The sequence below is a fragment of the Hylaeus volcanicus genome, unplaced genomic scaffold (assembly GCF_026283585.1).
Source record: "Hylaeus volcanicus isolate JK05 unplaced genomic scaffold, UHH_iyHylVolc1.0_haploid 12237, whole genome shotgun sequence".
Classification (NCBI taxonomy): Eukaryota; Metazoa; Arthropoda; class Insecta; order Hymenoptera; family Colletidae; genus Hylaeus; species Hylaeus volcanicus.
Genome location: NW_026533172.1, coordinates 2114475 through 2141264, shown reverse-complemented (window position 1 = coordinate 2141264; position 26790 = coordinate 2114475). Strand labels below are relative to the sequence as shown.

The following is a 26790-nucleotide window of genomic DNA, read 5'->3' as shown; positions in this document are numbered from 1 at the left end:
TTTGGTAAATAAGTAATCTCGTAAGGAATATACGATTTTATAAATGTCCTATATTTCACTGTGTAATAAAGTCAATTCTATACTAGTGTTAATTTTACAGTAATGTTTTACTAATATTTTGGAATTAAAACAAAAGACTTTGGGTTTCTAGTGTTAATACACGAAAACCAAGAAAATTTTGCTTTAATAAAATTTACCTTAAAAAAACTTTTGCTCGTAAAAACGCAACTAAAACTATAAGATATTAGAATTCGGTCTTCTTTCAACACTTTTGTAATTTATCGTCTTGCTAAAAAAAAACAAGGCTAGATTATCTAAGCTGCTTCCTCTGTAGGAGTATTGACAATAAAGATTGTAGTGCATCGTCCACAATAAACTCTATCCTTATGATTGGCCATGAAAACACCCGCACCGCACGACTCATTAGGGCACTCACGTCGTAAACGTGAAACCTTGTTACTTGCATCAACCTTATAGTATTTCAAAACGGCTAACTTGTTTTTCCTTTTTTTATGTTTAATTTTCTTTGGTTTTGAATAAGTTTTCTTTTTGCGTTTTTTGGCACCACCAAGTAGTTCTAGGTTAACATATAAAGTTTGATCTTGCTCGAGTGCAAAAGCAGAGAGTGGAAGCTCCGTATCGTATAAAAATTGAACACCGGTACATAGAGTGAAGTCATCCTCTGAAATGCAGTAACAGTCGTATTATTAAAAAAAAAACTTTTTAAAATTCTTTTAGAGTATATATGTTTGCTCGCTATTCATTTAAATATACAAATTTTGAAGAATATAACAAAAATTAAAAAAAACTATAATTTAAACTACCTTCAAGCGCAATACGCTGAGCAACCTGGCACTTCAACGACTGTAAAGTGGTAGATGCCTCAGGATGAAAGCAGTGGGATACACCGTCAACTCCTTTGACGAAAAGCTGCATAGTATACTTATGTTAGCTTTTCAAATGCTAAACCAATGTGAAATGGCGATCAAGTTATGTTGGCCGCCTGGATAAGTCGTTGGGTTCCCGTTTCCTCTTGATGCAACTCGCGTTTCAAACGAAGCAGTGAACCTGAAATGAAATACTGATTGACATGAAGGTGGCCCAATGTCCCGATAACAAGGGACATGTAAACAGAGTCTAAGATTAGTGATGGTCAAGTAATTTCTGAGAAATCTCCAAAACGTCCTTCCTTTCATGCAACACACTCAAATCTCTTTTTTTTTGTTTCAAATCAGAATTGTGAAATCTGATTGTACTTTAACAAAAGTGGAAAAATAAAAATTAATGGTATACCCTTGAGTAAACAAACAGTTTGCTCCTTTGTTTTTTAGATTTTATAAATTGAAAAAATTGTTGCTTAATCTTTTTGAATTAGATTTCTTTTTCAAAGAGTCATCGACAAATCTTGATTCAATTAAAAAATAAACAATTTTTTCAAGGTCGTCGTAGAAATATATTATATTTTATAACTTTGAAGTAGAATAAAGTGCAACATGAGCAAGTTTTCAACGATAAATGAAATCACAACAATTTTAAAAAATGTTTTAAGTGCTAGTAACTTCTACAGGAGGAATGTGTGAAAGTGTTGTTAAAGATACTGTGAATATATTTGACACAAAACACCTCTTTTTTAGATGATTTCATATACATTAGCTTTATCGCGTGTGAGAAATCAATTAGCATTTAAGTACAATTAGGCACTCTCTCTGCTAATCAGTATTTGTTAGTTGTGAGCAATATTTTAATTGATTTCAAGATTCATGCAATTCCATTCCTGTTAAATCTCCTTTTGACGCAACATACATGTGATGAAGAGTAAACAAAACAAAGAGTGAATGGATTCCAACACACTCTCACATGTAGGAGCAGAATTGATAGAGACACTACTCCATGAACACTTCGGCAAGCGATGTACTCTCGTTGGGATGGCACTTTTCCGCAATGGGACATTATCGTTTCTTGAATTGAAACACGCAATAGGGTTTCCATTTCTGGAATTACGTCATTGCCTTACAATACTTATCTTGCAAAACGCAGTGACGTATAGTACGGTTTCCGAAACTGTAGTCTATACGTTTCATTCTCTTCAAGTTCTCTATCGATTACGCTTTCCACGTTTTTGCTTGTTTTTGCAACAACACAAGGACCCTGTATGTCGAATACTTTTTATGGAAGTTTTAAAATATGGCCGTGTTACTTTGAAATTTTTGTTTGAACAGCTTTTAAAAGATAATGGTAGGTAGTCTGAATATGACTTTAAAAAGTTTACTTTTTAATTTTTTTTTTTTCACTTTTATTATCTTAAGACGAAAAAGAAGATACAATAACGGCGCTTTGGAAAGAAACGAACTCCGATGATGAAAACAATGGTAAAGGTCACCATAACGATTTGACTGATATTTCGAAAAACAAGTTAAAAAACTCGTCCACTATAAAACTTAAAGAGGAAACACTTAGTGCAGGATTTATGTCGCTTATAAAAGAAAATTATATTATACGTGTCGATCAAGACGATAATAAGAATGCATGTTTGATATCCCAGTCAGCTAAAAGCAAGGACACGATGATCGTATGCCCTGGGAATAAAAGAAAAAAAATAACTAAAGCAACATCTAATAAATCTACTAAATTAGACGTTGCATTCACTGTAAAATTTTTTTTTTTTCCTTTATATGAAATTTGACACCTTTTTCAGGTAGCATTAACCGACTATGATTTAAAAGGAATGGGTACGTCTTCTAATCACAACATGAGCGGTGGCAAAAATTTATTAAGAAATGAATTGTTTCCTTTAACGACATCAAAATCTGTTTTGAAAAAAGAAGAATCTGTATCTGTTAAAAGTTTAATAAACAACTTAAATTTGCACAATGTTGTTTTTCGAGTGAATATACCATTTATGAATTTTCTTCTTTTACGAGAGGTTTGTCCTTGTTTATTATTTTTTTCATCATTCGAGTGTACAGTTAGCAGAAAATTTTATGGCAGCAAAATGGGGTGAAAGTCGTCTAGTGCGTTGTATCACAAGAATTCTTTTAAAAAGTGTTCGTTTTGATGCTTTGAATGCTTGTATTACGAGTAAGAAAGTATGTTGGGGAAAAAAAGTCTTTTATGTGTACGTGTGAGTAGATGGTATGACTTTTAGTGATATTTGTAGTGAGTTAGAAAGGGTAGGCCAGGAAGAAGAGAATCCGTTTCCAATAGATGATTCTAATAAATTGCTTCATTTATTCGATGCTTTTGATCGTACGGATTCTATTATTCGTAAGATAACTGCTGGTAAGGACAGTTTGAGTGTTTTTTTTAATAAAAGTTTTTCTTTATAAACAACAATGAAGATGCTATACCAATGTTTATTTTTGACTGGGAATGTTTTAAAAGATGTGTTCAAGAAAGAATTTTTTTCAAGTAATGTTAATAAATTTTCATGAAAATTTTTGATGAAAGTTTTGAATGCATGATTATCTAGCAATCATAACAGCAAACTTTTCTTTCTTTTTTGTTTTCCTGACTTGTTTGTATTAAATGGTGATGTTTAGTGATATCATCATCATCATCATCATCAGTAGTAGTAGTAGTTCAATAAAAACTTTTTGCTTCATTGCTGCATGACTGTATAATTTTTTAAAAGGATACCATTTGTTCAAAGTGCTGTTGTAGCATCACATGGTGAGAAAGCGGGAAGAATTTGGGGGCTCTTACGATCGTCGCAAAACATTCATACGGATTTCAATATTCCGAAATTATGGGAGGATCAACAAGTAGAGCTTTAAAAAATTACGATTCTTATTTTTTTTCTTCTGTTGTGTCAAAGGTATCTGACGAGGCACTTCTACCACCTTCAGTAACAAGAGAAATTTTGTACCGTTTAGCCGCAAGCGGGTTTGTACGTATGCATCAATCAGTAAGATTTCGTTGTTTGATAACCGTTGTCAATGTAAGAGATATTTTACCTTATTCTTTAAAGGACTTGGTCACAGGCGCTCCTACAACCTCTTCTTCAAAGCATGGTTTAGTTTTTTATGCTTCCATTTCTTTGGTATAGATACATTTCGATTGAATTTAAAATTTTCTATCTTAGTGCTTTTTTTGTGACTAGATTAAATGCAAGCTTATTGAAAAAACATATCAAACAATTTTGAATTTATGGCAAAGGAAACAACATGAAGCAAAGGAAATAACCGAATTAATGCGCGGAAATATAACAGAGCCAGATTTACATGAGACACAATTACATCAACGTGAAGCTGCAGAAGATCATTTAGAGTGTTCTCTTTTACAACTAGATGCTACAGTTATACTTCCACTGCGTGATTTTATATAAAGAGCACGGACTTAAAATTAAATCACAATTGAACCGAATCTTTGAAAATGTTAAAGGAATCCCGATGTAACGACATGCATTGAGCGATAGTCTCGTTTGTTACTTTAGCTCTTCGAGCCTGGTAGCAACAAAATTGAAAAAAAATTGGACAATTTATGTTGTATTTACAAAGCTTCAAATTACTTGATGTTCTTGGATAATTTCAGTTAAAACATTAATAAGTATAGCTTTCACTTCACCAGTAAGCAATTTTCCAGTTTGATAATCCTTCTCTAAAAGAATATTTTAAAAAAAATGTTCTGTAAATTAAAAGTAATTCAACTTACTAATACGTTCAAGTTCTGCGTCATCTTTCATAAAACAGGTCAAATACTGTATAGGTACATCAACATCAAGGTTAGCACCATGCAGTCGATGCTCTTCACGTGTTGAACATCCACCACTATAAGCATATTTGTTAATTTTTGTTTTAATTTCTTGTGGAGTATCCGTACAGTAAATACTTGAAGTGTGTACGGAGCCACACATTTTTGTTTTAAGTCCTTGTAATGCTGGAATAAATCTACCGTATTGGACATTTAAAAAATAATAATGTTCAGGGGATAGTACAACACACTTTGAATGAATTAAAGCTGGTTTCAAATAACCTAAACGGGGTGCGACATCGCGTGCCATTCGGAAATAAGGATCTTGATCTATAGCTTGCGGAATCAAACACCAAACATTTTTACGATTAGATCCAAAAATTGTAGGCAACGCGTTTGAGAAAGCGAGAGCTGCTTGAACTGCAGGATACAATAACTTCCCCACATTATCAAACGGCTGAAAACCAAAAATTCCTCGCATCTACTTATTTAAATTTGATTACCAATTTCGTTTTTTATTACGCATTTGTTTTGTTACCTGATTATAAGTAACTTTTTTTTGAATTTCTAAAACGGTTTTATACATATATCCCATGTATCGACTGCCTTTTTTATAAATAAAAAAATATGAAAATAAATGCATTAAAATAAGTGAAACGTACTCATAATAATAAGTGTTTTCTCAGGATCGAATCCCATTCCGATAATATCTTTTATATTTTCCAAAGCAAGTTTTTCAACATCTTCTAAAGATAAATCCTCTTTAAATAAAAACTTTTCATCGTCAGATAGTTGAATAATTAATGGAACGTTAAAAGCATCTTGAAGATATTTAGTAAACATGAAGGGAATTAAATGTCCAATGTGGAGCGATTCACTCGATGGCCCTCTACCTAATTTTTTTTTGTGTTTTCAAAAACATCACAATCCCCTATCCGTTTATTGAAAATTGGAGAAAACAAGCACCTGTATAAAGGTAAAATGGACGATTGTTTTCATAAGCATTTAAAAGCTGGTCTAAATCCCGGTGTGAAAAAAAGAAACCGCGTCGCAAAAGATAATGAGCTTTTTTTTTTGTTAAATTCTCAATTCTGGTAATAAGTGTCTCGGTGATTTTGGAACACCCAAAGCATTGACTTTGAAAAGGAAAAATGAAGCACAGAAACCTTTCTTTTATGAATAACATACATTAAACGATCGTAATCCACACCTTTCTCTGTTTCTGTTTCAACCGTCCAAGGAGTAATGATTTGTGACACTCCTTTATCATTTGACTCTTTCGTTGATGCCGTCCCCTAAAACCGACGCATTACAATACTATCATACTATTGAAATGCCTTTTTACTACTGAAAAAGGGTACAAGTCCTCAAGTAGCGTTATTCGTTTCTCACACAAAGTACAGTCTTTTTGTAAATCCGATTCGTTATATACTTGTACGCTTATTGAAATTTGAACCTACAGTATGTTTTAATCAAATATATGTCAACAAACCAAAATGGGAGCTTACGCTTTTTTTTTTTTCATTATACTTGAAAGATTGGATGCAGATACGTTTTAAAAGACCTGTAGATCGAATTGTTGGAAATCCTATATTCAAAAAGCATGGAAACGGGTAGAGTTACACATTCGGACAAAATTTTGACATACGGCTACAATTCACTATCCACTCTTTCAAAACAACAAGTCTTAGTCTACAAACAAACGATATTAAAGAAATAGAACCAAAAAACATCCAAACATACTCTGTAAGATCGGAGGGGATACCAAAGTCATCCAAAAACAAATCACCATAAAATGATTCAGCCAATAAGCGCGGTACTAACAAAATATGAAACGGTGCGTCTTCAAGAATCTAAAAAGGTCATCTTTTATTCAGTTTTCTCAAAGTTTCCATTCACATACTTTCTGCTCAACACAATTTTTTATTTCTTCTTGTTGCGTGAGTGTGAATGGTTGTGTAACAGGTGCTAACGTTATAATTGCCTCATTTCCTTTCTACAAAAACTGAAAATAAGCTTTTTTCTTTTAAGAGTCACCGTACTAGAAATTTAACGGATTTCGTTGTTCGACTCATCGGTAATTGTGTAACAAAGCAAACGCTTCCTTTCACAATAAATAAAGCACTATCAAGATACGCATTTCTGTGATCTGACATGATAAGATTATAGACACTAAAAAAAAATTTCTTTAAAAATTTGACGGAAAAGAATGCGCGTTTTTTTTAAGAGAAAGGAACTTTTTTATTTTTATAAAAAAAGGCTTAAAAGTCATGCATGTTGTAGTAACAGAGTCTTCAAAAAATCTGTCTGGTATCCATTCGTTACATTTGGATTAAAAAAAAAGACCAAACAATGACTTTTATTATATAACTTGCACTATAGCATTTATCGTTAATTTGTTTTAAGACTTTTTGTGACATATGTGTATTTAATTATCAAGTTTCTCAGTATGAAGCCGCCTATCTAAAGCTTGTTTAAGGAGTGACCTTAAAAGAACCCATATGAATTGTGATTAAGCCATTCCATGCAATTTTTTTTTTTATTCATCATAATGAAATCATTCCAGATGATGGATTCGGAAGCTAAAGAGAATGCCTTGACCCAAAATATCTGTCCCTCCTACGTAACGAACCTGAGAATATCCAAAAAAATTGGAGAAAAAAAAAATTGATTTAAAAATGACTGCACTTGCATCGTTACCATCTTTATTAGGTGTTAGAGAGTCGGGAAAGGATGTTAGAACTTCTAATGGTAATAAAATGAAAATAATCCCGTACGTTAAGTCAATGTTTGCTGTTAGTTATGGCAGTTCAAGCGATTGCTAATATTTTGAAATCGTCTTTGGGCCCTCAAGGATTAGATAAAATGTTAGTGGACGATGTTGGAGATGTTACAGTAACAAATGATGGGGCAACAATTTTGAAGAAATTGGAGGTAAATCATCCGGCTGCGCGTATTTTAGTAGATTTATCTCATCTTCAAGATCAAGAAGTAAGTTGTTATAATTTAAGCATACTGGGAAAACATTATTTATTTAGGTGGGAGACGGAACAACAACGGTAACCTTAATAGCGGCGGAACTCTTAAAAAGAGGAAATCAACTTGTAACTCACGGTATTCACCCAGTTTCGGTTATCGCTGGTTATAAGCTAGCTGCACGAGTATGTTTTTTTTAAACAGTATGAAATCTATGTACAAAACTTATAGGAAGCTGTTAAATATATTGAGGAACAACTTTCAACATCCGTTACAAATTTAAACCAAGAAACCTTACTTCATATTGCCGAAACTACATTAAATTCTAAACTTATAGGTGGAGAATCCAACCATTTCTCCTCTTTAGTCGTCAATGCCATATTAGCTGTTGAACAGGTACCAAAAGAATCCTTGTTTTGTTTTTCAAATGTAAATTGTTTTTTTTTTTAAAGACAAATAAGCAAGGAAAAATTGTTTATCCCGTTAACTCTATTAATGTGCTAAAAAGTCATGGTCAATCACTGAAGACGTCCGAATTGCACGATGGCTTTGCATTAGCCCGACAAACACGCGCATCACAAGCCATGCCGATTAGTGTTAAGCAAGCTCGTGTAGCACTTCTTAATTTTAATTTACGTCAACATAGAATGCAACTTGGTGTTCAAATCCAAGTTACAAATCCAGAAGAACTTGATAAAATTCGTCAAAAGTATTGTTCTTCCGTTTAACGATTCATGGTGCAATTTTCTTTGGTTTTTAGAGAACGTGATATTACTAAAGCTAAAATTGAAAAGATATTGAATACTGGCGCCAACGTTATATTAACAACCCAAGGAATTGATGATATGGCTTTAAAATATTTCGTTGAAGCAAAAGCAATAGCTGTGCGCCGCGTTGATGCACGCAATATTGCGCGTATTGCTAAATGTACAGGTGCCACTTTATGTACAACTTTAGCGACTATTGAAGGTGACGAAGAATTTAACGCATCATGGCTGGGAACCTGCGATGAAGTGTGTGAACAACGTGTAGGAGATTGGGATTTTCTTTTTTTTAAGGTATTGTTTATTAAGTATTCTTAGCACGATTTATACAAAAAAATTGTGATTTTTAGGGGTGTAAAACGTCTAAAGCAAAGACATTGATTTTAAGAGGTCCAAATGAGTCTTTCTTAGATGAAGTTGAACGTTCCGTTCATGATGCTTTGTGCACCGTGTCCAAGTAACTTAATTTTTGTTAACACAACACTACTTATAAAGTATATTCTTTCAATAGAGCTCTTGAAAGCAGTAGTGTTTGCGCTGGTGGTGGTGCCGTCGAGGCTGCTTTGTCTGTGTATTTAGAAGATTTTGCTCGAACTCTTGTACGTTGGTTATGGTTTCCGTTGACGATATTTTTGTCCCTTTAGGGTTCTAAAGAACAATCAGCTATAATAGAGTTTGCAGAAGCTCTTTTAGTTATACCACGTACATTAGCAATCAATGCGGCACAAGATTCTTTAAAGTTGTTAGCAAGGCTTCGTCGTCATCATCATTTACATCAATCTTCAACTACAAAAGATAACATTGTTACTCAATCGACATGCGATTCTAATAATGCTAAATGGTATTTCAGCACTGATTATTGTTGCAAATTATTTTTTTTTTTTTTAAAGGGTTGGTTTAGACTTACTAAATGGAACGCTCCGTAACAATTACGAAGCAGGTGTTATTGAGCCGAGTCTTTCTAAAATAAAATCTATTAAGTAAAACGTTATTTAAAATAAATTAAGACTGAAACATATGAGTGCATCTTTTCATTTGTTTTTGTAGATTTGCTACTGAAGCGGCTGTGACATTGCTTCGTATAGATGATGTTGTTAAAGTTGAGCCCGAATCTTTCAATGAAGAACAAAACTAGTATAAAAATAAAAAATAAAAAAATAAACCTTAAATGAATAATGTTAAAAAAAAATTGAACCTTTTGAATACGTGATCTGCATGTTTTCTAAATGCTAAGATTTAAAGGTTCGTAACTAGTACCTTTTGTCGTCATACTCGGTAGAATCATTCATCAAAACATAACGGTTCTTCATGTCACTATAAATAAAAAAAAAACAATCGGATTCATCGCACGTTTTGTAAAGACTTTTTTTTTTGAGAACGAGTGTATTTAAAAACTTTTCTTTTTTAAGTTAAACACGTTTCAAAAACATGTCTGAAAAAACGGTTGAGACGATAGTTGTTGAACTACAAGAAGCTATTACTGATAAACTTCGAGTCATTTTAGGAGAAGAAGGTGTTGAAATTCTTACGGAATATGTATGGCATATGCTTGTCAGCTCAAAACGTAATCGTCAGCATATTACTCAAGAACTTCAAGAATTCTTAGCCAAAGATGTAATTTAGTTTTTGTTTATACGTTTCTTTTTGTCATTTTTTTTATCCTGGTGTTCAAAGACGGCATCTTTTGTGGATTGGATTCTGACTGTTATAGTGCCGGAAATTGATACATATATTCAAAATGAAGGTATAGGCAATAGTAAAGATAGATCGACGGATGCTTCATTAGAACGTAAGCTTTTATTATGTTGACCATTGACATTCACCGCGTTTCTGTACCTTTTTATTCGTTATGTTATTGTTTTATATAGACGAAAAGTATCAAGAAAAAAAAAATCAAGGAGAAAATCTACGCCGTCCTAATGATACCGTTTCTGATAGTCTGAGTAATGAAAGTAAAATACCCTGACTCTCTTTTTCACCTTACAACAAAAGAATACATTTCTTTCTATTCTATCAATAACATGACGCGCTCTGTCTGCATATAATTCTTTTTCATGTAGAAAATGTATCAAAATATGCGAAAACCCATGTACCATCCAACTTGTCATGTAATTGTTTCTCATCTTTTATCCAAATGATTAAATATACGTGGTATATTTTTAGCCGTTGAAGAGAAAAGAAGTCGACTTTTAGGTCTTGCGGTTCATCAAGCAGTGCATAATCCAAAAGTAGGTTGAAAAGAACAAGTAGCCTTTTTTTTTTCTCTCATTGTCTTTTCATTCTATTAGAAAATTTCAGCTCAGAATTTATCTAGTGATGTAAGACAGGATGCATTTTCTTCTACTATGTAAGGTTACCTTTTTTTTTAAAGACTGTCATAACGTCAATTCTTTCAACTCTTTTGTCTAGTCATTCCAGCATGAAACCATTTAAAGGGCATTTTCGAAACGCTCAATCTTCTAAACACGTACGACATCGGTTTCCTTCAGTTTTAAAGTAAAGAACTACCAAGACAGCTCTCTCTTGTTTTTTAATAAATTTGAATCCTTGTGTGAATAGTAGTTACCCTGGGCATATAGGATCTCAAAAATTGAATGGGGGAAACACAAACTTTGATTTTATTAATTCAAGTAGTACTAATGGCGCCTCTGAAGTAACGCGTCGTGCTCCCTTTATGTACTAGATTTTTATTTACATATAAATAACTTTTATTTTTTTTTTGTGTATGCTGCTGGGTGGCGATTTTTCAAGGAATGCCTACCCAAATAATGATTTAGCAGCTGAGTGTGAAGATATTTTAGAAGATTCAAATGTGTCATCGTTCGCTCCACCCAATCGCGTTTCAGCAAGAATGATGAATAACTATACCCGCCCTCGATGTTATGTTCCAACACCTCCGCTTGACGCGTATGGTGCAACAGCTGCACCTTCAGTCGAGAGTATTTTTGAGCTCCGACAAGTTGCAGCATCTCTTGGTTATACATTAACTCCACAAAATGTTTGCTCATATCCTTCGACGATGATCCAACCATCTGTCCAAGTATTTATTCCCTTTGTTTAATGCAACATGTTTTTTTTAATACTTGGTTTTAGAAACAAAAAAAACGATGCACAAAGTGGCCAGATTGTCCGTTCGGAGATCAATGTCATCATATTCATCCTTCAGAAATGTGTAACAATTGGCCTCACTGTTCTTTTGGAGCTTCCTGCTTTTATATTCATCCTCAAGTAGCGTGCAAATTCGGTAACGTTCGTGTCAAGATTTCTATGTGCATTTTGTGTACTGCATTAAGTAGTGTTTTTTGTTTGAAATTTTGGCAGGTTTAAATTGTCATAACTGTAACTGTAATTACTCTCATCCTGAAGGCTGGGATCCGACTAAAAATGTAAGTGTTATTTTTAAAATCTTTTCCATTTTCCAGTAACTTTTCAATCAAAAATGTCGTACTCGGTTTGATATATCTAGGCTGTTCGCTTATCTAAACATAAGGCTTATTACCAAAATAAAACTTTAAATTGTATGCAAGAAGATACATTACAACCGAATGAGGCGTCTTCCACTTTAAGTAAAAGTGAAGAAAACATACCAGAATATTGTGCACAAACGTTACAAGGAAATATTCAAGAAGGTTTTGGAACGGAGCTTTCAACAGATGTTGATATGAATGCGTAATACTATCTTTATATGCGTGAAGAATCGTTAGTTGTCTAATCATTGAAAAAAAAAGCTTCTTCAAATAATAAAACCCTTTACATAGAGATTTGTTTCACAAGAATATTTTTTTTTACTATTTTCTAATTAGTTCAAACAAAAAAAAAACTACTTGTGACGTAATTTTAAAAAGAAATAAAAACGTATTAGTGAGAAAAACCTTCACGTTTAAATTAAAAAAAAAAGCTTCTCATTTTTTTTATTACTAAGCATGCTTTCGTACCGATTCACCAGAGTCACATAAATGGCAATCTTATACGACACCGTCAAATGTGTTTTAATTTGAATGTCAAAATTTGAAAATAGATTACTTTGATTCAGTCACTACAGGTTCTTGACTTTTTTCTATAAATGCTTCAAATAATGTTTCATTAAGCTTAGCTGCTTCTTCAAATTTATTTTTGAATTCCGTCGCACCTTATATATATGAAAATATTGCTAGTCAAAACTTATTAGAGAACCAAACAAATTATTTTTTACCTGCAACTTGTCCAAACTTTAACGCAAATTGTTCAAGTTTGCCTTCATCTTCTGAAAAATCCACTACTGACCAAACCCAAATTTTATCACTACCAACATTCGGTGTTAAATAACAAAAACTTTTATGTGGAACAACTGAAAAGATTGAAAAAAACATTTTTAAATGAACATGACACATATACATTCTTACTATAGTGGTTTGCAACAATTTTTAACGTTTTTTCCTGGCGTAGTAAAAACCTAATTTTATTGGTCCCTTTATGTTGTAATAGTTTCGCTTCACCTATGCCCCTTTCTTTCCACTCGCTGGAAGCTTTAGCCCATCGATACAATTTGGCTCGATGTGACCAAAAACACGTTTCATCTTCTTCACCAGTTTGAACTTGGACTTCCTTAATATTAACCTGAGTTCAAATTAATTATAGTCAACTTTAACATTGCCTTGATTTTTGTCAGTGCTACCAACAAACAGAAAAATTCAAAGAAACACATGCGTTACATTGAACATTGCACTATTCACATACTTCTTACCTGAGGTCGCATCCAATCTCCTTCTAAAACCTCTTCTTCCGGATAATAACTATTATCCGCTTTGTCATTTGTTGAATCCTTAGTTTCCTCATTCACTGTTGTATCTGGTTTTGCACTTTGTGGTAATTTACTTTTCATATCTTTTTCTTTCACAACTTGTGGTGCTTCTTTTGATGAATCCGTAATGGTTTCAGTTGTTGAAACTTTTGATGTATCATCAACCGAGTTTTCAATTTTGGAATTTTTTTTATTTTCATTAGTGGACATGACGAAAACAATAATAGAAACACCTACTCTATAATAGTTTTATTAATCAATTCAGTATATTCTTTATATCACCTTGACAAGAACTCTGTTACAAGGAATATGTGCAGCACTTATAAGACCTAAAAAATCAGTCTTTTTTTTTGTGATGAGATGGGTAACGAAGAGCCTCAATCACTACGCATCAGAAATATTCGCAGAATGTCGATTGGGTCACAGATCTTCTGTCCCTCACATTTCTAGTTAAAAATTTTGAAAAAAAAAAAAGGTTTCCATTCGCGTTGTAACGACCTCCTCTTTCGCAATAAAAACGTTAATGCTTTAATGCATACACATCTTGGTAACACTCAAATTAAATGAAGCATAGGAAAGCAAGTAGATGATTCTACTGTAATGAGTATTCTGTTGAAACTATTTTAGTACATGACCCAAACAAGTAAAATTTTTTTTTTATTAAAAGATTCTTAAGACAAATCAAGAAACTTTTTCATTCAATGTTTTCTCTTGATGAAGTTGACATTTTGTTTTTTTATTGTTTCAATTATAGCAGATTAACAAAAAGTATGACATTTTTTTTGAGTGCACAATTCTACTTTAAAGAATACAAGAGTAATTCACTGTTCATGTACCTGTTATTTATGTTGTTTAAACCTGTTTTTTTTTGTTTTAAAACAAAGACTCTCGACAGTCATCGTTCATTTCTTTATAATCTATTGTTTTCCCAAATTTTTTTTTTTCATAACATAACTTTCAAACAATTTAAGAAATGGCAAACTTGAACTCTTGGTCCATTCTTTGGTTTATGGGGCTTATTTTCTTCGCGTTTCCCGTAGCTCATGCTGTAGCTTGTATATATATTTTCCTGTCACCTATATCCGTTTGTGTTGATTTAGCTAACGCTTTAGATGTCCTTTTGACTCTTATGAGACTTCCTATCACTTTTACGGAAAATTTCCTTAATGGAAAATCTTGTGGATAAATTGGTCTCAAGAATATTTTATTATAATAATTTATTTTAAAATAATTTTTATTGAAATACAAGATTGAAAGTTTTTATATTAAATTGTATATTGTGTTTTCTTTATTTTTAAATTAACACATTAAACATCTTAAGCCTTAAAAAAACTTGAATTCGTTGCTGTCACAATCATTCCAATCAGTATTCATGTTATTAGTAAAATAGCGTTTTAATGTTTGGACGCGTGAAACAAGACTATCCAATAATACTTTTCCATCAGTAAGACATTTTAAAACACTGACATATGACAAAAAAAAGAAAAAGTTTAAGAACTTTTAGTATTACTATTCATTCAAAATCTTTGCATTTTTAAAACGTTACATTTTCTTCAGAATTACATTATTTGTATTCCCCATCCTTACTTATTGCATGCATTATCTTCGAAGAAAAAATTATGATATTTAAAATAGCGTAGAATGCAGGGACGTTATTAAGGTAACCATGTTGTGTGCGCCACTCTCAAAAAGACACAACTTTGTTGTTATATCTATTTGGAATACTGGAGAGAAAAAAAATTTTCATAAATTGTAAAGGTTTTTTACAGTGTTCAAAAAGTATGATGGTTTTAAATGAAAAAATTTACAAGATCAACGTGAATTCTATTTAAAATCGAGTTATTATTTTAATTCAATACTACTAAGTTTAAGAGTCAAAAGGACTCGAGTATTGAATAGGACTCAACAAAATCAATACAGTAGTGAACTTCTTTCACTGTAAGGTGTTACCTTGTACAGCATTAAAGAAAAAAGATTAGTTGGTAAGAAATGAAACGTTTTTTAATCCTACACTAGGATAAAACAATGTTAAAAAACTGATGACTTTGAGGATTCCTCCATGTCCTCGTTTCAACGCTCAGTTTTCATCGTATTTATCTATATTTTTTTTTAAATAAAAACAACTATACGTTAAATAAATACCAATAAAATAATCGGGTGTTAGTGAAACGCATTGTAACCCTGATGAACTTGTTTTTCACATAACAAAACCATTAGCAAATAATGAAGAAATCGAAAATGGAAAGATGCTGCATGCAACACACATCAGGCTAAGGATTTTATGTGAACACCAGATCCGTTCAAAAAACATTATAGCAAATCATCATTAAATAGTGATGTAATAAAATTAATTTAACATATCGTCATTGAGAATTTTCTGTTAACGAAATACAAAATAAACAATGAACGATTACACACTGGTTCCAAAGATATCCCGTAAGTGTGACCGCGTTCCAAGAGATTATCAATTGGAATTGTATGAAATTGCAAGGAACGCTAATACAATAGTTGCTTTACCAACGGGAAGCGGTAAAACCTTAATATCTAGTTTACTCATGTATCACTACTTGACGCATCCAAATCATCAAGATCAACTTATTGTCTATTTAGCACCAACTGGAATGTTAGCATCACAGCAATCCAAAGCATTAGTGGTTGATGCTTATGAACTTTTTGAAGATACCAATGTGTGTGTTCAATTAGTTACTGGAAGCAAATCCGAGTTAATATCTTATAATGAAAATATTACTGAACAATGTGTTAATTTGAAACAAATTTCAACATGGAAGGTAAACATTCATTTGTTTATAAAAAAACATTGAAATGTTCTTTAGTTTATTTTAAACTCTATAAATAAAAAAAAAAACCTCGATTGTGTTTTTCAAGATAAATTAACAGGTGAATGAATATTTTTTTTTTTTTATTTGCGCTTTCAAAAAAAACAAAGTTTTTCTTTTTATGTTTTCTTTTGTAACATATTCAAAGAGTGTGAGGAACAGGACTCTTCTTCATCATCGTCATCTTTTGACAGCACCTTGTCCTCGTCAACACTTATAGTGCCCAAAGTATGTAATGACTGAGTGACAAAATAATACGCGTCATGTGTTATTTAAAGGTTTTTGTTTTCACGCCTGAAATTTTTTTAAGTAATTTATGTCATGGATATTTTTCAATGGAAAATATAGCCGTTATTATTTTTGATGAATGTCATCACGTTTTTGGAAAAAGTGTTTATAATGAGATAATGTCGATATTTTATCATCATCATTATCCTGTACGTTTTTTTTATTAAAAATATCGCTTGTTAAAGTAAAAATTAAATTTTTTTTTTAAAGTTTAATAATAATTTAATTTTTTTTATTAAATTTTCTTGATACTTAAATAATATTATTGTATTTTTAGAATGGCGGTCAAAAACCCTCAACACGTATTTTAGGTCTAACCGCAACACCGTTTAATATTGTACCATACGCGAAAATGAATCCTGTAAATAATGTCTACATAATGTCGAAATGGTTTTTTTTTTCATTTTTTATTAGAATACTATTTTAAAAAGCATACATGATGATATGCATTTTATAGAAGCCATTTACGATTCCAAATTACACTTTCGACTCTACACAGCTCTTTCAGCGGGAGACGATTGTTTTTACTCTGACACATTTTCACACTTAAACTGGAAGTATACCATCGATACACTTTTATGGGATCCATTTACTTTGTAGGTTGAAAAAAAACGCCAATTTTAGTGTCATATGAAGACTAACGTTTCGAATGTTTAGAATCGTCACTATGAATGCAGCTGAACTAAATGTTTCTGAAGGTTTTTTAACACGCGACAGTTATAAGGCGTTCATACATGAAATAAGACAGTTACGATGGTGCCAACCCTTATCAGAAACGTCAGAGAACCATTCCAAATGCTGGTCGGCAAAATTTATGAAAAGAATTAAACGTAACAAAACATTGTTATACAAAGTAACTCAATTACGAATGAGATGGAATACTGAAAAATTGTCAATACAAAAATCCATTATGGAAACCTGGATAAAATTTAGAAATCAATGTGATATAAGTATCGAAAAAATTTTTAGTAAACTTGTTTTCATCATCTTTTCTTTTATGTATTGTAGTTCTTAAAGAACACGGTTTATGGGGGGTTATCGTTCTTCTCGATGCACTTGTTAAATCTTGTAGAACAAAGACTACAAAATCCCAGTCTTCTTCTGGAAGCTTTTTATGTAACGTGTCTCAATTGTTATCCGTTATAGAATTCCTTGAAACAACACCGACAGCCACCAGTGGACGTCAGTGGATCAACAATTACTTTGTACGGTGAACATGGTTTTTTTTTGAGTATGCTTCAGAATGTTTTTTTTTTATTGTTAGATTTTCGAAAAGAAAAGAATTAAATTTCAAAAAAATTTAATGGATTTATTTATCTTGTTATACAGTTTTTTTAAAAGAAAAACTCACATTCCGTTTATGATTCGCACTTTTGGTGGAAAATCATTAATGGAATTATATTTGACTCACCTCGTCAGTCCTAAGGTGATTGAACTAGAGAAAGTCATCCGAACTCTACTGGATAGATTTCAACCAGAAGAGTATAAAAATCATTGTAACAGTTTTTGGAAATCAGAAAAACCATGTCATCCGTTTCACTCAGAAAATGATTTAAACTCGCTTTCTGTCTTATCCAATATATCGTACGTTGTCAAGTGTAGATATATTAAATAATACATTAGAAAAACTGTTTAGTGGATCAAATTCTATTGAAAATCATAACGTTTGTATTCGTGAACTTGAAAAGACTAGCAGTAAGGAGTACTTGAATGTATTCACAAATCATTTAATCAAAATATTAGAAACTTCTCGTGTGGCGACGTGTGAGAATCGGAAGCCTCTTAGCCAACTTGATTATTATCTTTCAAAACAAGAAAAAAATGCTTTTCAGCGTTCCACTAATAAAAAAAAAAATGTTTCCCAATCAATGCTAAAGAAAGATTCAGAGGAAGACAATGATTCTAGAAAATGTACAATTTTAACAAGCTATAGTAAAAAAATTGGTAGGTATTTATCAGATGTTATCATATCTGTGTGATATTTTTTTTGTTATATAATTGTATTTAAAACAAGTCCACGATTCAAAAAAAAATCTGGACTCTGAAGATAACCAAGAATCTCAAGACCTTATATATAAACCATTTCAATCGCATGTAGTGAGTGATAGTTCCTCTTTAGAATTAAGTGATAGTCATTCCGAGAAAAATCACATGGCTCCAGGTAGTTTTTTTTTTTTTTTTCAATCAATTGATTTCTGTGATTTCCAGAAGAAAACACCTTGGAGTCGGTTGTTGAATTTCCATATTATTTATCTAATATGAAGTGCATCGTTTTTACAAAAACACGAGTGGAAGCATGGCTAATGCATCAGTACTGTCAATTACGGGGCATTTCTCGAACCAATTATGTGATCTCTCTTTCTCACACGAATCTCACTCATTCCAACTTGTTACGCTATGAGTCCGTCCTAAACTATTCAGAAATAACCAATAGGTTTAGTCTTCCTGTTTTGCCAAAGTTAAATTACTTGAATATTTTGGTACAAGAAATAAAATTTTTTTTTTTAAAAACGGTTGAAAAGTTCTTTTGCATGCTTTTAGTTTTCAACAAACGTTTTACTTGAAGGCTTTGATGTTTCCTGTTGTAACTCGGCCATTTCTCTAAATCCGATGCGATCCATTTTAGATTACATTCAATGTCGCGGGCGTATTCGTGAAAAATCAAATATCAAAAGCTGCTTTAAAACGATTTGTCCAGATAGTGTCACGAAAAATGAATTCATTTTAATGCACCGGCTGTATGATATTGAATGTCTTTTATTAAAAGCTTTTAATTCTCATCAACATGATCCTAAGAAATGTCTTCTTTTATTCAAGCCTCTTCATACTGTTCTATATGAACCTGTTGGTTTTTTTTTTTAGCTTTTTTTATTTTTAATTTTGTGTTTGTTGTAGACAACAAAAGCATGCATTTCAGAAAATTGTGCTTTTCGCGAAGCGAACGAAATAATGATACGTTATATAAGATTAGAAGATGATAAAATCTGTCATATGAGTCTTGTTATATTATATGATCATGTAAGTTGGATCACTGCGAGTTGAACATTGTAGAGTTGTGTGGTTAGATACGAAGTCAAAAAACAAAAAACTTTGATAATTCAATGTTTCCTCCTTTTAAAAAAATGCTTTTAGAATACACAGAAGAAACGAAAACGTACCAGGTTATTAACTACAGCGTTTTAATAATTTTTTATTTTTTCTTATAATGTTTAGCAAATGTTAACTGAAATGTTAGACTGTTTAGAGATGTATTTAAAGGATCACAATTCGACAACTTTATTAACTTTTATTAAATTACTTTATGAGGTGAAAAACGTTGCTTTTCTCTAGAGACTCAAAAGCGTTCTGTTCATTGGTTTTTTGTTTCTTAGAATAATATTATAAACAGTTATTTTTTCCTTCATTCAGACACAAGAAATTTGACGACATTGTGTAAGTTGTGATTTAATAAAATTGTTTTTTAAAAAAATATTTTTGGGGTCGACTCTTTCCCTCTTTCTTTTTTTTTTTTCTCTCTCTCTCTCTCTTAGTTGAAAAGAAAAAGAAAAAGGCACTACCTGTAGCTTTAACGAATACAAATATTTTATGGCGTGAACCATGCGCACTACTATGTCCTGATCATTTTGAAGTGTTTGTACTCAATGCGAAAACCCTACAAGATAACATAAATCCTTATTCATTTTTTCAATATATTTTTCAAAAAATCAGTATTGGCATCAATTCGCTTACACCTATTGTATCCTTATTAAAAGAAAAACAATTATGTAATTCTTTATGTGACCACTTTATTAAAACTTGTGAAGATGCCACAAGTGCAGCGTGGCTTTTGCCAGTGGATCAACCTAATGGACTCCATCTTTATGTTCATCGTATTTTTTGCTGTGTGGAATCATCTCATTCTGTCATCCTTTCAAGTGGCGGTTTGATGGGATATTGGAGACCTTTTTATAGAGTCGAAACAAATTCACAAAATGACGTGTCTTGTAGTGACTCGTATTTTGAAAATATCATTGAAACCATTTTATGTACAGATACTGAAAAACAAACTGACAATTCCGTGATGGATTTGCATGAAAAAGCTTTACTTGATGTTTATACTCCCATTGTAACAAAACTTTCTGGTCATTGTCGACGTGTGTTAATGCCTCTTGCTCTACTATTGCCTTTTAAATTACCTAAAAGGATAGATATAGTTGGTTGCTATGGTCAATTTGCAGAAAAAATTCGTATTGAAGTTGAACCGTGTGTTTCAGATGGAATACATACAGCAGACTATTATTTTAGTTCATTGGGAATGCTGGCTTTAATACGTTTTTGCCAATCTTTATTACACACTTTAGCTATAAAAGGGTGTTATCCCAAAACCAGCGATTTACGTCATTACGAAAAAAGTCTTCCAGAGATTCTAACGAGTCGAATCAAACACGCTTTATGGGACTCACCTTTTATTCTTTTTGCGCCTTTAATGTCCGATGGCAAAAGGCTTGATTTCAATTATATTGCTACTTACTTGAAAATAATTTTTCTTTCTTTTCCATCCTCTAAGTAAGTTTTTTTTTCAATGTCACAATGTTATACACTGACCTACCCTTTATAACACTAGACATTCCTTTCTCTCTAAAAATACCACCAACCCAACGTTTTATCAGTATTGGTTATCTTCCAATCAAGCGTTTCAAAGTTTTATAAAAAGGATCCCAGGTGTTGTAACACCTTTTCAGAACACGCAATGCGGCATAAATGTCCTTTTGAATCAAATCAGTGTTCAAACCGCGCACCTTTTCTTGACGAAAAAGAAACTGAAACAAAAAGATTCAATTGACCATAATGATAGAGACATTGACAAAAAATATGTCATTGATTTGAACCTAGACAATAATAGACCATTATACGACCATATTTCGGATGTCGTCACTCTTTTTGAAAGGCGTCAATTAGAATCTCCGGTCATTCGTTTAACACATGATCCGTCGTGTCAACATCGTTTTGCTCAGTAAGGCAATAGTTTTTTTTTTGTCTTATCCATATGACGACTTTTAGATTGCAAGGAATCACGTTAAACTACTTTCCAGACAACTTTTACCCTAATAATTCAGAAGTCTCTTTAACGAAAATGTATCAATTAGACAGAAGCTTATTAAAAAACATGGATGAAGCTAAAGCAGCCAAAATTCCGATTCTGGTTGGCTTACGACTTCAACAAGTACGTTGCTTTGACTAAAAAACAATTAAAATGTGCTGCTTTTTGAAGGGTTCACATAACATTTTTATCAACAAAACACTATCTCGCACAAAGAAAAGCAAGCTTGATAGTTATTATGATTCACGTTTGACCAGTCTATTACCGTTGACCACTCCAATGTTTCAACAAGTAAGAGGGTCAAGTACTCATAACTTATCTCATCACTGTGGTGATCAGTTAACATGGATGAGTTGTGTAATGTATAAACTGGATTTGTGGTCAAAGCAGTATGAGTTAACTAAAAAACTAGAAACCCAAATGAATGTCCTGGCACTCATCATTCAAAAGTATTTACAATTCCACTTACAGAAAAAGTTGAACATTAAACCAATCATTCTTAATGAGCGTTTAGTGTCACTTGCTATGACAGCACCCTCAAGTCGTGTTTTGAACGAAGAAGTTGATTATAAAACACCGTGGGGTCGATCTGACATGGACAATGCCTTGACATTGAATGAAAGGGATAGCGAAGAAAATTTCACTCGTAATGATTATACAGAAAACACTTGGATGAAATACTGTCACAGTAAGAAAACAAACAAGATACAACAGTGTGTTCATTTGTTTGTTGATAGAGGACCCTCATTCACAGCGAATCGAATTTCTAGGAGATTCAGTTCTAAAGTGTATCACAACAATATTTTTTTTCTTTCTTGGTGTATCGTTGGATGAGGGAGAACTAACAGATAGAGCTCATTTTATTCAAGCCAATAAATTCTTAAAGCATTGTAGCGAAAACATGAACTTACATTCCTATATAGCAGCGTCGGTTTTTATGTCCAGGAATGCATTTTTCACCGGACCTACTACCATAACAATGATGCGAAGACAAGTACTTTCTAATAAAATGCAAGCGGATGCTGTTGAAGCTTTAATTGCTGCCATTTACCTTTCATCTATTTGTGTCGAGAAAGAAACAGTGTCGATATTACCTGTAATTCTATCAAATGATCATGACGCCTTATTTATCAAACGTGTTTTTTTAGTTTTCGTGTGTTTCAGAAAGCTTTTATGAAGAACTTGAATTTAATTGTTTATTAGCGGGATCTATAGGCAAATTTAATGATGGGTTGAAAGCATCCGTTATACTTCTTGACATTTTAACTCTTCAAGAAGATAACGCCATTGTGCCATTTTCATTTGGAGCACTGTGGTATACCATCTTAAATTTCAATTTGAATGTAAAAGAAAACTTGTTTTGTTTTTCTCATACAAAAAACATGTATTCTTGTATTTTTTTAATAGAAAAAAATTTCATCCGTCTGCACGCAAGTAAAAAATTGTCCTTCTAACCTTTTTTTAGAAAAAGACCAAAATAATTTTCCCGAATTTCTTAATGAAAAAATGAATTCAAAATTCATCAAGACAATATCTCACACGTATCACTTTTATATATCCTACAAGAAGATTATTGACGACTCTTTTATAAAGGAATTTTCCTTTAACTTTCCAACGCATGCACCACCTGTAACAAATAAACAGCTTACTCATCTTTGGAATCAGCAATATGCACAAGAACCTTTGAATAAATTTAGTGGAATCGTTACAATTGCGCGCACTCATAGAAGCATAGTAAGCAAAATTGGTTCCGATTGACTTTACACATTATATTGGGCGCTATTGGTTGTTGCTACCAAATCAATGATTCCAAATAGGCTCATGTTTCAATGCATAACATTTTTCTTTATTGAGAATAGGCATCTCATATGGATTTAACGCATTCGTACGAACAATTAGAGTACCTTGGAGATGGAGTGTTATCCTTACTGATCACAGATTATTTGTATAAAGAATTTCCTTTATATGACGAAGGAATGCTTTCAAACTGCAAAAGTTTACTCCAAAGTAATATTTTTCTAGCCATTCGTTTTTTACGAAAACTTGTTACACATAATGAGCAAGTCAACATATCTGTTATACCAGCCAGTGGTATACTTTTATGTCTTTTGGATGATTCTTTTGATATGATGGAAAACTTTGTTACTCAACTCATCACTATTCCACTGCAAGACGATCCAATGATCGCGTTTTATTTACAAAAATATTATATTACTTTAGCCAACCCTGACGCCAAAACAAAACCATCCCAAACCATTCACAATTATATCGATATAGCGTCTCTTCCAACGCTTCAACAAATGAAACGCATTGCAGACGTGTACGAAAGCCTATTAGGAGCTACTTTTCTCGTGACTTCTTGTAATTTAGAGGTAAGGTCATTGTTCGTACAAAATGAAACAAACTTATTTCTTTTAGCATTGTTGGAATTGTATTCAAGATGATTTCAATAGTGTTCGCGAATTCTTAGTGTCAAAGGTTTTCCGCAACATGACATGACCACTTCAGTTGAACCCACTAAAGTTGTGAAAAAATAAATAATCGTCATACACATTGTAATCATTCACATAAAGTCACACGCTTTGGCGCGTTTTTTTTTAAATCAACTGACTAACTTAATAGATTTCTAGTCACAGTGGAGCTGCTGATGTAATCGTTTTTTATTATAAAGAAGAAGAGACGCCTTCGTTTTATGCAGCCTTATAAGTGTTTGGCGAACTACTTTGCAGTCTAATTGTATGGCTTGTACTAAGTGTTCTGGAATGAAACGTTTTGAGTCGTTTTGAGTCGTTTTGTTTCTCTTATTTTTACCAAAACATGAAAAGGTTGACTCTGGGCGAACAATGCCAATGACAACTATTCGACATGTTCATATATGAAACAAAACATTACACAAAGCATTTACCGAGTCGTAATCGAACACTGTGAAAATCATTTTTAAATGTATGAAATAGGTGGGGTTCCTAAAAAAAAAAAATTTAAGAAACAAAAATTTGGTTTTTCTACAAACATACAACAACAAGTCGATCATTATTATAATAAGGGTTATAACCAGCTGACAAGATCGTATCGTAGATCAACATGGACGTCTTGGGTGCTTTGAAATGTCCATTGTCAAAAAGAGCGGAAAACCCAAAGTACACTCCTAGCTCGTCACAACAATCAACATGTGTGTTTGCAAAAGGCGTAAGGGTACAATGTGTTTCTTTTTCAAACAGTACCCGGGAAAGGCAACGATTCACCATCAACGGATTGATTAACACTTAAATTGGCTGTAGGTATACCTAATTGTTTTCCTCCCCTTCCAAATCCTTTGATAACGATTCCATCAAAAAGTAAAGAATGCCTTGGAGGAAACCATAATACAAAAGTGGTCAGCATAGTCACCATTACTCAAGTAGGTGAGTCATCGACCAAAAGTGTGCTTCAGCACACCGTGGACTTCTCTCAAGCTCCATAGGACATACTTTTGTCCTATACCTAAGTCACATATCCATAAAAGTGTGTCCACTATAAATAATTTCTTCATTCAATTTCAACAAGCTGTCAGTGGATTGAAACTATCAAATGTACGCACTGGTATAATGGTAAGATCTTATTATAAGGATGTCCCAAATATTCCGCAAGAAAGCTCTCCATATTTAAGTCTTCTATACTTTGACATAAACATGTTTGAATCTTGATTGGATCCTTGATTTTTAAAAAATCCTGATATGAGTAGACTAAAGCTGTATTTTCGGTAAACGTTTTTTTAGTTCCTAACACAATTTTCGATAGTGGCACCTGTGATTTTACCGGTAAATAATCGAGGCACAAATGGACAAAACTCAGTTGCTTGGTAACAAAAAATAAACTTAAGGCGTCCAATGCAAAACTAGCATTTTTATTCTGATTTTTTTGTCGCAATGCACAAAAACTATCCATCTTGGTAGTGAAAAAATAGAGTGGAGAATTGGCCACTCCTAATGTCGTCTCGTTACACAGCTCTAGACACTCAACATTACATGACATTGTTTCATATGTGTTCACTAATTGTTTGATGAGCGGTTGTGTTATTTCTGGTTTACAAGTAGCAAAAAGAATGTCATTTTGAAACACATCCTTAAAACATTTATAAGCAGTTATAGCACCAAAATAAGGTCGACATAAATGGCCGTACTCAAGAGCCTTTTGAGACAATTTTTTGCTCATATCTAAATCAAATTTTCCCTCTCTTTGTAGTTCAATAAAAACATTGGAAATTTTCTCTAATGACATAAGGCTTAAATTTTGGCAGATATCTGTTCCATTCAACTTCAGATGAAAAACGGACGACGCTAAGGCAATCATCAAAGCATTTGTATCCCAAAATAATCCATCCACATCCAGAATTAAAATATTTCGTGGTAACGGAAAACACATAACACAAAGAAATTAATTCGAGTTATGCAACACTCTGATTTATTCACACATACATAGAACGGGTCTGATTGCAAACGCAACAGACCCGCTCACAGTTTTTCTTCTTTTATGTCATTGCACCACGTTTGTTTTGCAAAAAAAAATAGACGTCCGAGAATCTAAAATTTTTAAAAACTAAAAAGCCTGATTACACTCTTGATTTAGTGTATCACGACAACCTTTTACTCAGTGACTACTTTCTATAGATGACCTATTTTGCATTGGTCAGCCTTAAAGACCAAACTACATTGACTCTACTCTTTTACTTGTTGCCATGTCCTTTCCCCACCTACCAACATTCTGGGTACACGTGTCCTTTCAACATAAACAACACTGTTTTGGTTCACTAATCGTCACAACCACTGAGTTTATCTTTCTCATGTTGGTCTAGTTTTGTCATTTTTCGAACCCTTTCCTTTCTTTTCCTAAGTAAAAACATTTTTTTTTTAAAACACGGCATAACGTAACATTAAGAACAGTGCAGACTTTAATGTTGAACTTTAACGCTAGCATAAAAAAATATGGTCGATTGATACAAAAATGTTACGGTTTATTGTTTTCAATACAAGCATAAAAATTTTTAACGATGTAACACTATTAAGAGAAATCAGAAACAAAACATAACATAGTTGAGCTTAAGTGAAACATGTTAAGCTCTTTTTCTTGTGTTGTAAAGTTAAATGACGTGCGCTTTCACATTTGACTATTTAAATACCACTTACAAAAAGAGTAAAAATACCTTTACTTCTTTTAAATAATCGACTTGCTTTTTTATACACTGCTAAGCAAGATGACTAGCATACCAATATATCTTAAATTAGCATGGTTCATTTATATTATAATTTTTTGACCAATGTCCATTTTCGTCGGGAAATCTATTAATTTTTTCTTCTTGGCTCACTGATTTTTGAATGGAAAAATTATAAAACACTGTTT

At 32.5% G+C, this 26790-nt stretch overlaps 9 protein-coding genes and 1 long non-coding RNA gene across 20 annotated transcripts; 5 read left to right on the top strand and 5 right to left on the bottom strand.

The window, feature by feature from the left end:
* Positions 1-105: 105 nt before the first annotated feature.
* LOC128884357 (uncharacterized) lies at positions 106-1064 on the bottom strand. The gene is made up of 2 exons (XM_054137689.1): positions 825-1064; positions 106-682 (listed from the first exon to the last, which is right to left on the bottom strand). The coding sequence occupies exons 1-2, from the start codon at positions 934-936 to the stop codon at positions 315-317; spliced, it is 480 nt and encodes a 159-aa protein (XP_053993664.1). The 5' UTR covers positions 937-1064; the 3' UTR covers positions 106-314.
* A 134-nt stretch (positions 1065-1198) lies between these two features.
* On the top strand, positions 1199-4324 carry LOC128884355 (uncharacterized). 3 transcript variants are annotated; one of them, XM_054137687.1, is made up of 10 exons: positions 1202-2235; positions 2307-2647; positions 2696-2923; positions 2967-3078; positions 3130-3279; positions 3339-3408; positions 3650-3761; positions 3815-3904; positions 3968-4039; positions 4100-4324. In XM_054137687.1, exons 1-10 carry the CDS (start codon positions 1836-1838, stop codon positions 4322-4324), a joined length of 1800 nt encoding a protein of 599 aa, XP_053993662.1. In that variant the 5' UTR covers positions 1202-1835. The 3 variants fall into 3 exon arrangements, with proteins under 3 accessions (XP_053993661.1, XP_053993660.1, XP_053993662.1); XM_054137686.1 differs by having other exon boundaries at positions 1199-2235; positions 3130-3264; positions 3815-4039; XM_054137685.1 differs by having other exon boundaries at positions 1199-2235; positions 3815-4039.
* Positions 4099-6854, bottom strand: LOC128884356 (tryptophan--tRNA ligase, cytoplasmic-like). Its single transcript, XM_054137688.1, has 13 exons — positions 6732-6854; positions 6593-6685; positions 6338-6542; positions 6198-6277; positions 6035-6145; positions 5878-5984; positions 5656-5825; positions 5352-5582; positions 5228-5295; positions 4941-5170; positions 4651-4886; positions 4508-4596; positions 4099-4442 (listed from the first exon to the last, which is right to left on the bottom strand). The coding sequence occupies exons 1-13, from the start codon at positions 6843-6845 to the stop codon at positions 4347-4349; spliced, it is 1830 nt and encodes a 609-aa protein (XP_053993663.1). The 5' UTR covers positions 6846-6854; the 3' UTR covers positions 4099-4346.
* A 500-nt stretch (positions 6855-7354) lies between these two features.
* Positions 7355-9604, top strand: LOC128884371 (uncharacterized). Its single transcript, XM_054137731.1, has 11 exons — positions 7355-7440; positions 7490-7680; positions 7728-7850; positions 7897-8061; positions 8118-8374; positions 8426-8723; positions 8780-8886; positions 8941-9028; positions 9074-9270; positions 9320-9409; positions 9477-9604. The coding sequence occupies exons 1-11, from the start codon at positions 7368-7370 to the stop codon at positions 9562-9564; spliced, it is 1677 nt and encodes a 558-aa protein (XP_053993706.1). The 5' UTR covers positions 7355-7367; the 3' UTR covers positions 9565-9604.
* Positions 8730-9478, bottom strand: LOC128884374 (uncharacterized). Its single transcript, XR_008459368.1, has 3 exons — positions 9337-9478; positions 9136-9215; positions 8730-9077 (listed from the first exon to the last, which is right to left on the bottom strand). It is a non-coding gene; the product is annotated as an uncharacterized LOC128884374 (long non-coding RNA).
* Positions 9605-9846: 242 nt separating the features above from the next.
* Positions 9847-12329, top strand: LOC128884372 (zinc finger CCCH domain-containing protein 14-like). Of its 3 annotated transcripts, none has more exons than XM_054137734.1 (12): positions 9847-10043; positions 10104-10218; positions 10298-10372; positions 10490-10537; positions 10593-10657; positions 10718-10776; positions 10839-10925; positions 10989-11105; positions 11181-11469; positions 11523-11673; positions 11751-11815; positions 11896-12329. In XM_054137734.1, the coding sequence occupies exons 1-12, from the start codon at positions 9858-9860 to the stop codon at positions 12100-12102; spliced, it is 1464 nt and encodes a 487-aa protein (XP_053993709.1). In that variant the 5' UTR covers positions 9847-9857; the 3' UTR covers positions 12103-12329. The 3 variants fall into 3 exon arrangements, with proteins under 3 accessions (XP_053993709.1, XP_053993708.1, XP_053993707.1); XM_054137733.1 differs by having other exon boundaries at positions 10298-10381; positions 10992-11105; XM_054137732.1 differs by having other exon boundaries at positions 10298-10381.
* LOC128884373 (uncharacterized) lies at positions 12168-14182 on the bottom strand. 2 transcript variants are annotated; one of them, XM_054137735.1, is made up of 5 exons: positions 13492-14182; positions 13153-13447; positions 12812-13025; positions 12622-12756; positions 12168-12558 (listed from the first exon to the last, which is right to left on the bottom strand). In XM_054137735.1, the coding sequence occupies exons 2-5, from the start codon at positions 13417-13419 to the stop codon at positions 12449-12451; spliced, it is 726 nt and encodes a 241-aa protein (XP_053993710.1). In that variant the 5' UTR covers positions 13420-13447; positions 13492-14182; the 3' UTR covers positions 12168-12448. The 2 variants fall into 2 exon arrangements, with proteins under 2 accessions (XP_053993710.1, XP_053993711.1); XM_054137736.1 differs by having other exon boundaries at positions 13153-13442.
* A 549-nt stretch (positions 14183-14731) lies between these two features.
* LOC128884143 (uncharacterized) lies at positions 14732-19769 on the top strand. 3 transcript variants are annotated; one of them, XM_054137238.1, is made up of 19 exons: positions 14732-15645; positions 15701-15766; positions 15820-15998; positions 16044-16107; positions 16195-16274; positions 16325-16483; positions 16612-16695; positions 16749-16930; positions 16992-17284; positions 17343-17539; positions 17599-17918; positions 17971-18029; positions 18078-18278; positions 18349-18495; positions 18543-18814; positions 18876-19178; positions 19230-19352; positions 19400-19495; positions 19548-19769. In XM_054137238.1, exons 3-19 carry the CDS (start codon positions 15831-15833, stop codon positions 19662-19664), a joined length of 2865 nt encoding a protein of 954 aa, XP_053993213.1. In that variant the 5' UTR covers positions 14732-15645; positions 15701-15766; positions 15820-15830; the 3' UTR covers positions 19665-19769. The 3 variants fall into 3 exon arrangements, with proteins under 3 accessions (XP_053993213.1, XP_053993212.1, XP_053993211.1); XM_054137237.1 differs by having other exon boundaries at positions 15701-15998; XM_054137236.1 differs by having other exon boundaries at positions 14732-15998.
* Positions 19770-20092: 323 nt separating this feature from the next.
* On the top strand, positions 20093-24172 carry LOC128884142 (uncharacterized). 3 transcript variants are annotated; one of them, XM_054137234.1, is made up of 11 exons: positions 20404-20526; positions 20588-20879; positions 20938-21327; positions 21375-21537; positions 21586-21705; positions 21754-22102; positions 22152-22510; positions 22563-22757; positions 22822-23148; positions 23274-23786; positions 23833-24172. In XM_054137234.1, exons 2-11 carry the CDS (start codon positions 20629-20631, stop codon positions 23911-23913), a joined length of 2748 nt encoding a protein of 915 aa, XP_053993209.1. In that variant the 5' UTR covers positions 20404-20526; positions 20588-20628; the 3' UTR covers positions 23914-24172. The 3 variants fall into 3 exon arrangements, with proteins under 3 accessions (XP_053993210.1, XP_053993208.1, XP_053993209.1); XM_054137233.1 differs by having other exon boundaries at positions 20110-20879; XM_054137235.1 differs by lacking the exon at positions 23833-24172 and having other exon boundaries at positions 20093-20879; positions 23232-23417.
* LOC128884145 (uncharacterized) lies at positions 24034-26705 on the bottom strand. 2 transcript variants are annotated; one of them, XM_054137243.1, is made up of 8 exons: positions 26577-26705; positions 24992-26279; positions 24808-24894; positions 24636-24760; positions 24429-24559; positions 24320-24377; positions 24226-24270; positions 24034-24171 (listed from the first exon to the last, which is right to left on the bottom strand). In XM_054137243.1, exons 2-8 carry the CDS (start codon positions 25813-25815, stop codon positions 24041-24043), a joined length of 1401 nt encoding a protein of 466 aa, XP_053993218.1. In that variant the 5' UTR covers positions 25816-26279; positions 26577-26705; the 3' UTR covers positions 24034-24040. The 2 variants fall into 2 exon arrangements, with proteins under 2 accessions (XP_053993218.1, XP_053993217.1); XM_054137242.1 differs by having other exon boundaries at positions 24041-24270.
* Positions 26706-26790: the final 85 nt, after the last annotated feature.

Coding starts and splice junctions, on each gene's coding strand:
- LOC128884371 (XM_054137731.1), top strand. CDS start 7,368: ATGACTGCACTTGCATCGTTACCATCTTTATTAGGTGTTAGAGAGTCG. Junction 8,375..8,425: donor CTTGATAAAATTCGTCAAAA/GTATTGTTCTTC, acceptor TTTGGTTTTTAG/AGAACGTGATATTACTAAAG. Junction 9,029..9,073: donor AAGATTTTGCTCGAACTCTT/GTACGTTGGTTA, acceptor TTGTCCCTTTAG/GGTTCTAAAGAACAATCAGC.
- LOC128884356 (XM_054137688.1), bottom strand. CDS start 6,845: ATGTCAGATCACAGAAATGCGTATCTTGATAGTGCTTTATTTATTGTG. Junction 5,985..6,034: donor ACTTGTACCCTTTTTCAGTA/GTAAAAAGGCAT, acceptor CGTCGGTTTTAG/GGGACGGCATCAACGAAAGA. Junction 5,296..5,351: donor GAAAACACTTATTATTATGA/GTACGTTTCACT, acceptor TTTATAAAAAAG/GCAGTCGATACATGGGATAT.
- LOC128884145 (XM_054137242.1), bottom strand. CDS start 25,815: ATGTGTTTTCCGTTACCACGAAATATTTTAATTCTGGATGTGGATGGA. Junction 24,560..24,635: donor TGAATCGTTGCCTTTCCCGG/GTACTGTTTGAA, acceptor GTGACGAGCTAG/GAGTGTACTTTGGGTTTTCC. Junction 24,271..24,319: donor CAGTGTTCGATTACGACTCG/GTAAATGCTTTG, acceptor CATGTCGAATAG/TTGTCATTGGCATTGTTCGC.
- LOC128884355 (XM_054137685.1), top strand. CDS start 1,836: ATGGATTCCAACACACTCTCACATGTAGGAGCAGAATTGATAGAGACA. Junction 3,079..3,129: donor TTTGAATGCTTGTATTACGA/GTAAGAAAGTAT, acceptor ACGTGTGAGTAG/ATGGTATGACTTTTAGTGAT. Junction 3,409..3,649: donor CAAGAAAGAATTTTTTTCAA/GTAATGTTAATA, acceptor ATTTGTTCAAAG/TGCTGTTGTAGCATCACATG.
- LOC128884373 (XM_054137735.1), bottom strand. CDS start 13,419: ATGTCCACTAATGAAAATAAAAAAAATTCCAAAATTGAAAACTCGGTT. Junction 12,757..12,811: donor AATTGTTGCAAACCACTATA/GTAAGAATGTAT, acceptor CAATCTTTTCAG/TTGTTCCACATAAAAGTTTT. Junction 12,559..12,621: donor AAAGTTTGGACAAGTTGCAG/GTAAAAAATAAT, acceptor CATATATATAAG/GTGCGACGGAATTCAAAAAT.
- LOC128884372 (XM_054137732.1), top strand. CDS start 9,858: ATGTCTGAAAAAACGGTTGAGACGATAGTTGTTGAACTACAAGAAGCT. Junction 10,777..10,838: donor GATGCATTTTCTTCTACTAT/GTAAGGTTACCT, acceptor TCTTTTGTCTAG/TCATTCCAGCATGAAACCAT. Junction 11,106..11,180: donor ACGCGTCGTGCTCCCTTTAT/GTACTAGATTTT, acceptor CGATTTTTCAAG/GAATGCCTACCCAAATAATG.
- LOC128884357 (XM_054137689.1), bottom strand. CDS start 936: ATGCAGCTTTTCGTCAAAGGAGTTGACGGTGTATCCCACTGCTTTCAT. Junction 683..824: donor TCAGCGTATTGCGCTTGAAG/GTAGTTTAAATT, acceptor ACTGCATTTCAG/AGGATGACTTCACTCTATGT.
- LOC128884142 (XM_054137233.1), top strand. CDS start 20,260: ATGGGATATTGGAGACCTTTTTATAGAGTCGAAACAAATTCACAAAAT. Junction 22,103..22,151: donor TTGGATGAAATACTGTCACA/GTAAGAAAACAA, acceptor GTTTGTTGATAG/AGGACCCTCATTCACAGCGA. Junction 22,758..22,821: donor TCTTAAATTTCAATTTGAAT/GTAAAAGAAAAC, acceptor TTTTTTTAATAG/AAAAAAATTTCATCCGTCTG.
- LOC128884143 (XM_054137236.1), top strand. CDS start 15,612: ATGAACGATTACACACTGGTTCCAAAGATATCCCGTAAGTGTGACCGC. Junction 16,108..16,194: donor TTTTCAAGATAAATTAACAG/GTGAATGAATAT, acceptor ACATATTCAAAG/AGTGTGAGGAACAGGACTCT. Junction 17,919..17,970: donor TCTGTCTTATCCAATATATC/GTACGTTGTCAA, acceptor AAAACTGTTTAG/TGGATCAAATTCTATTGAAA.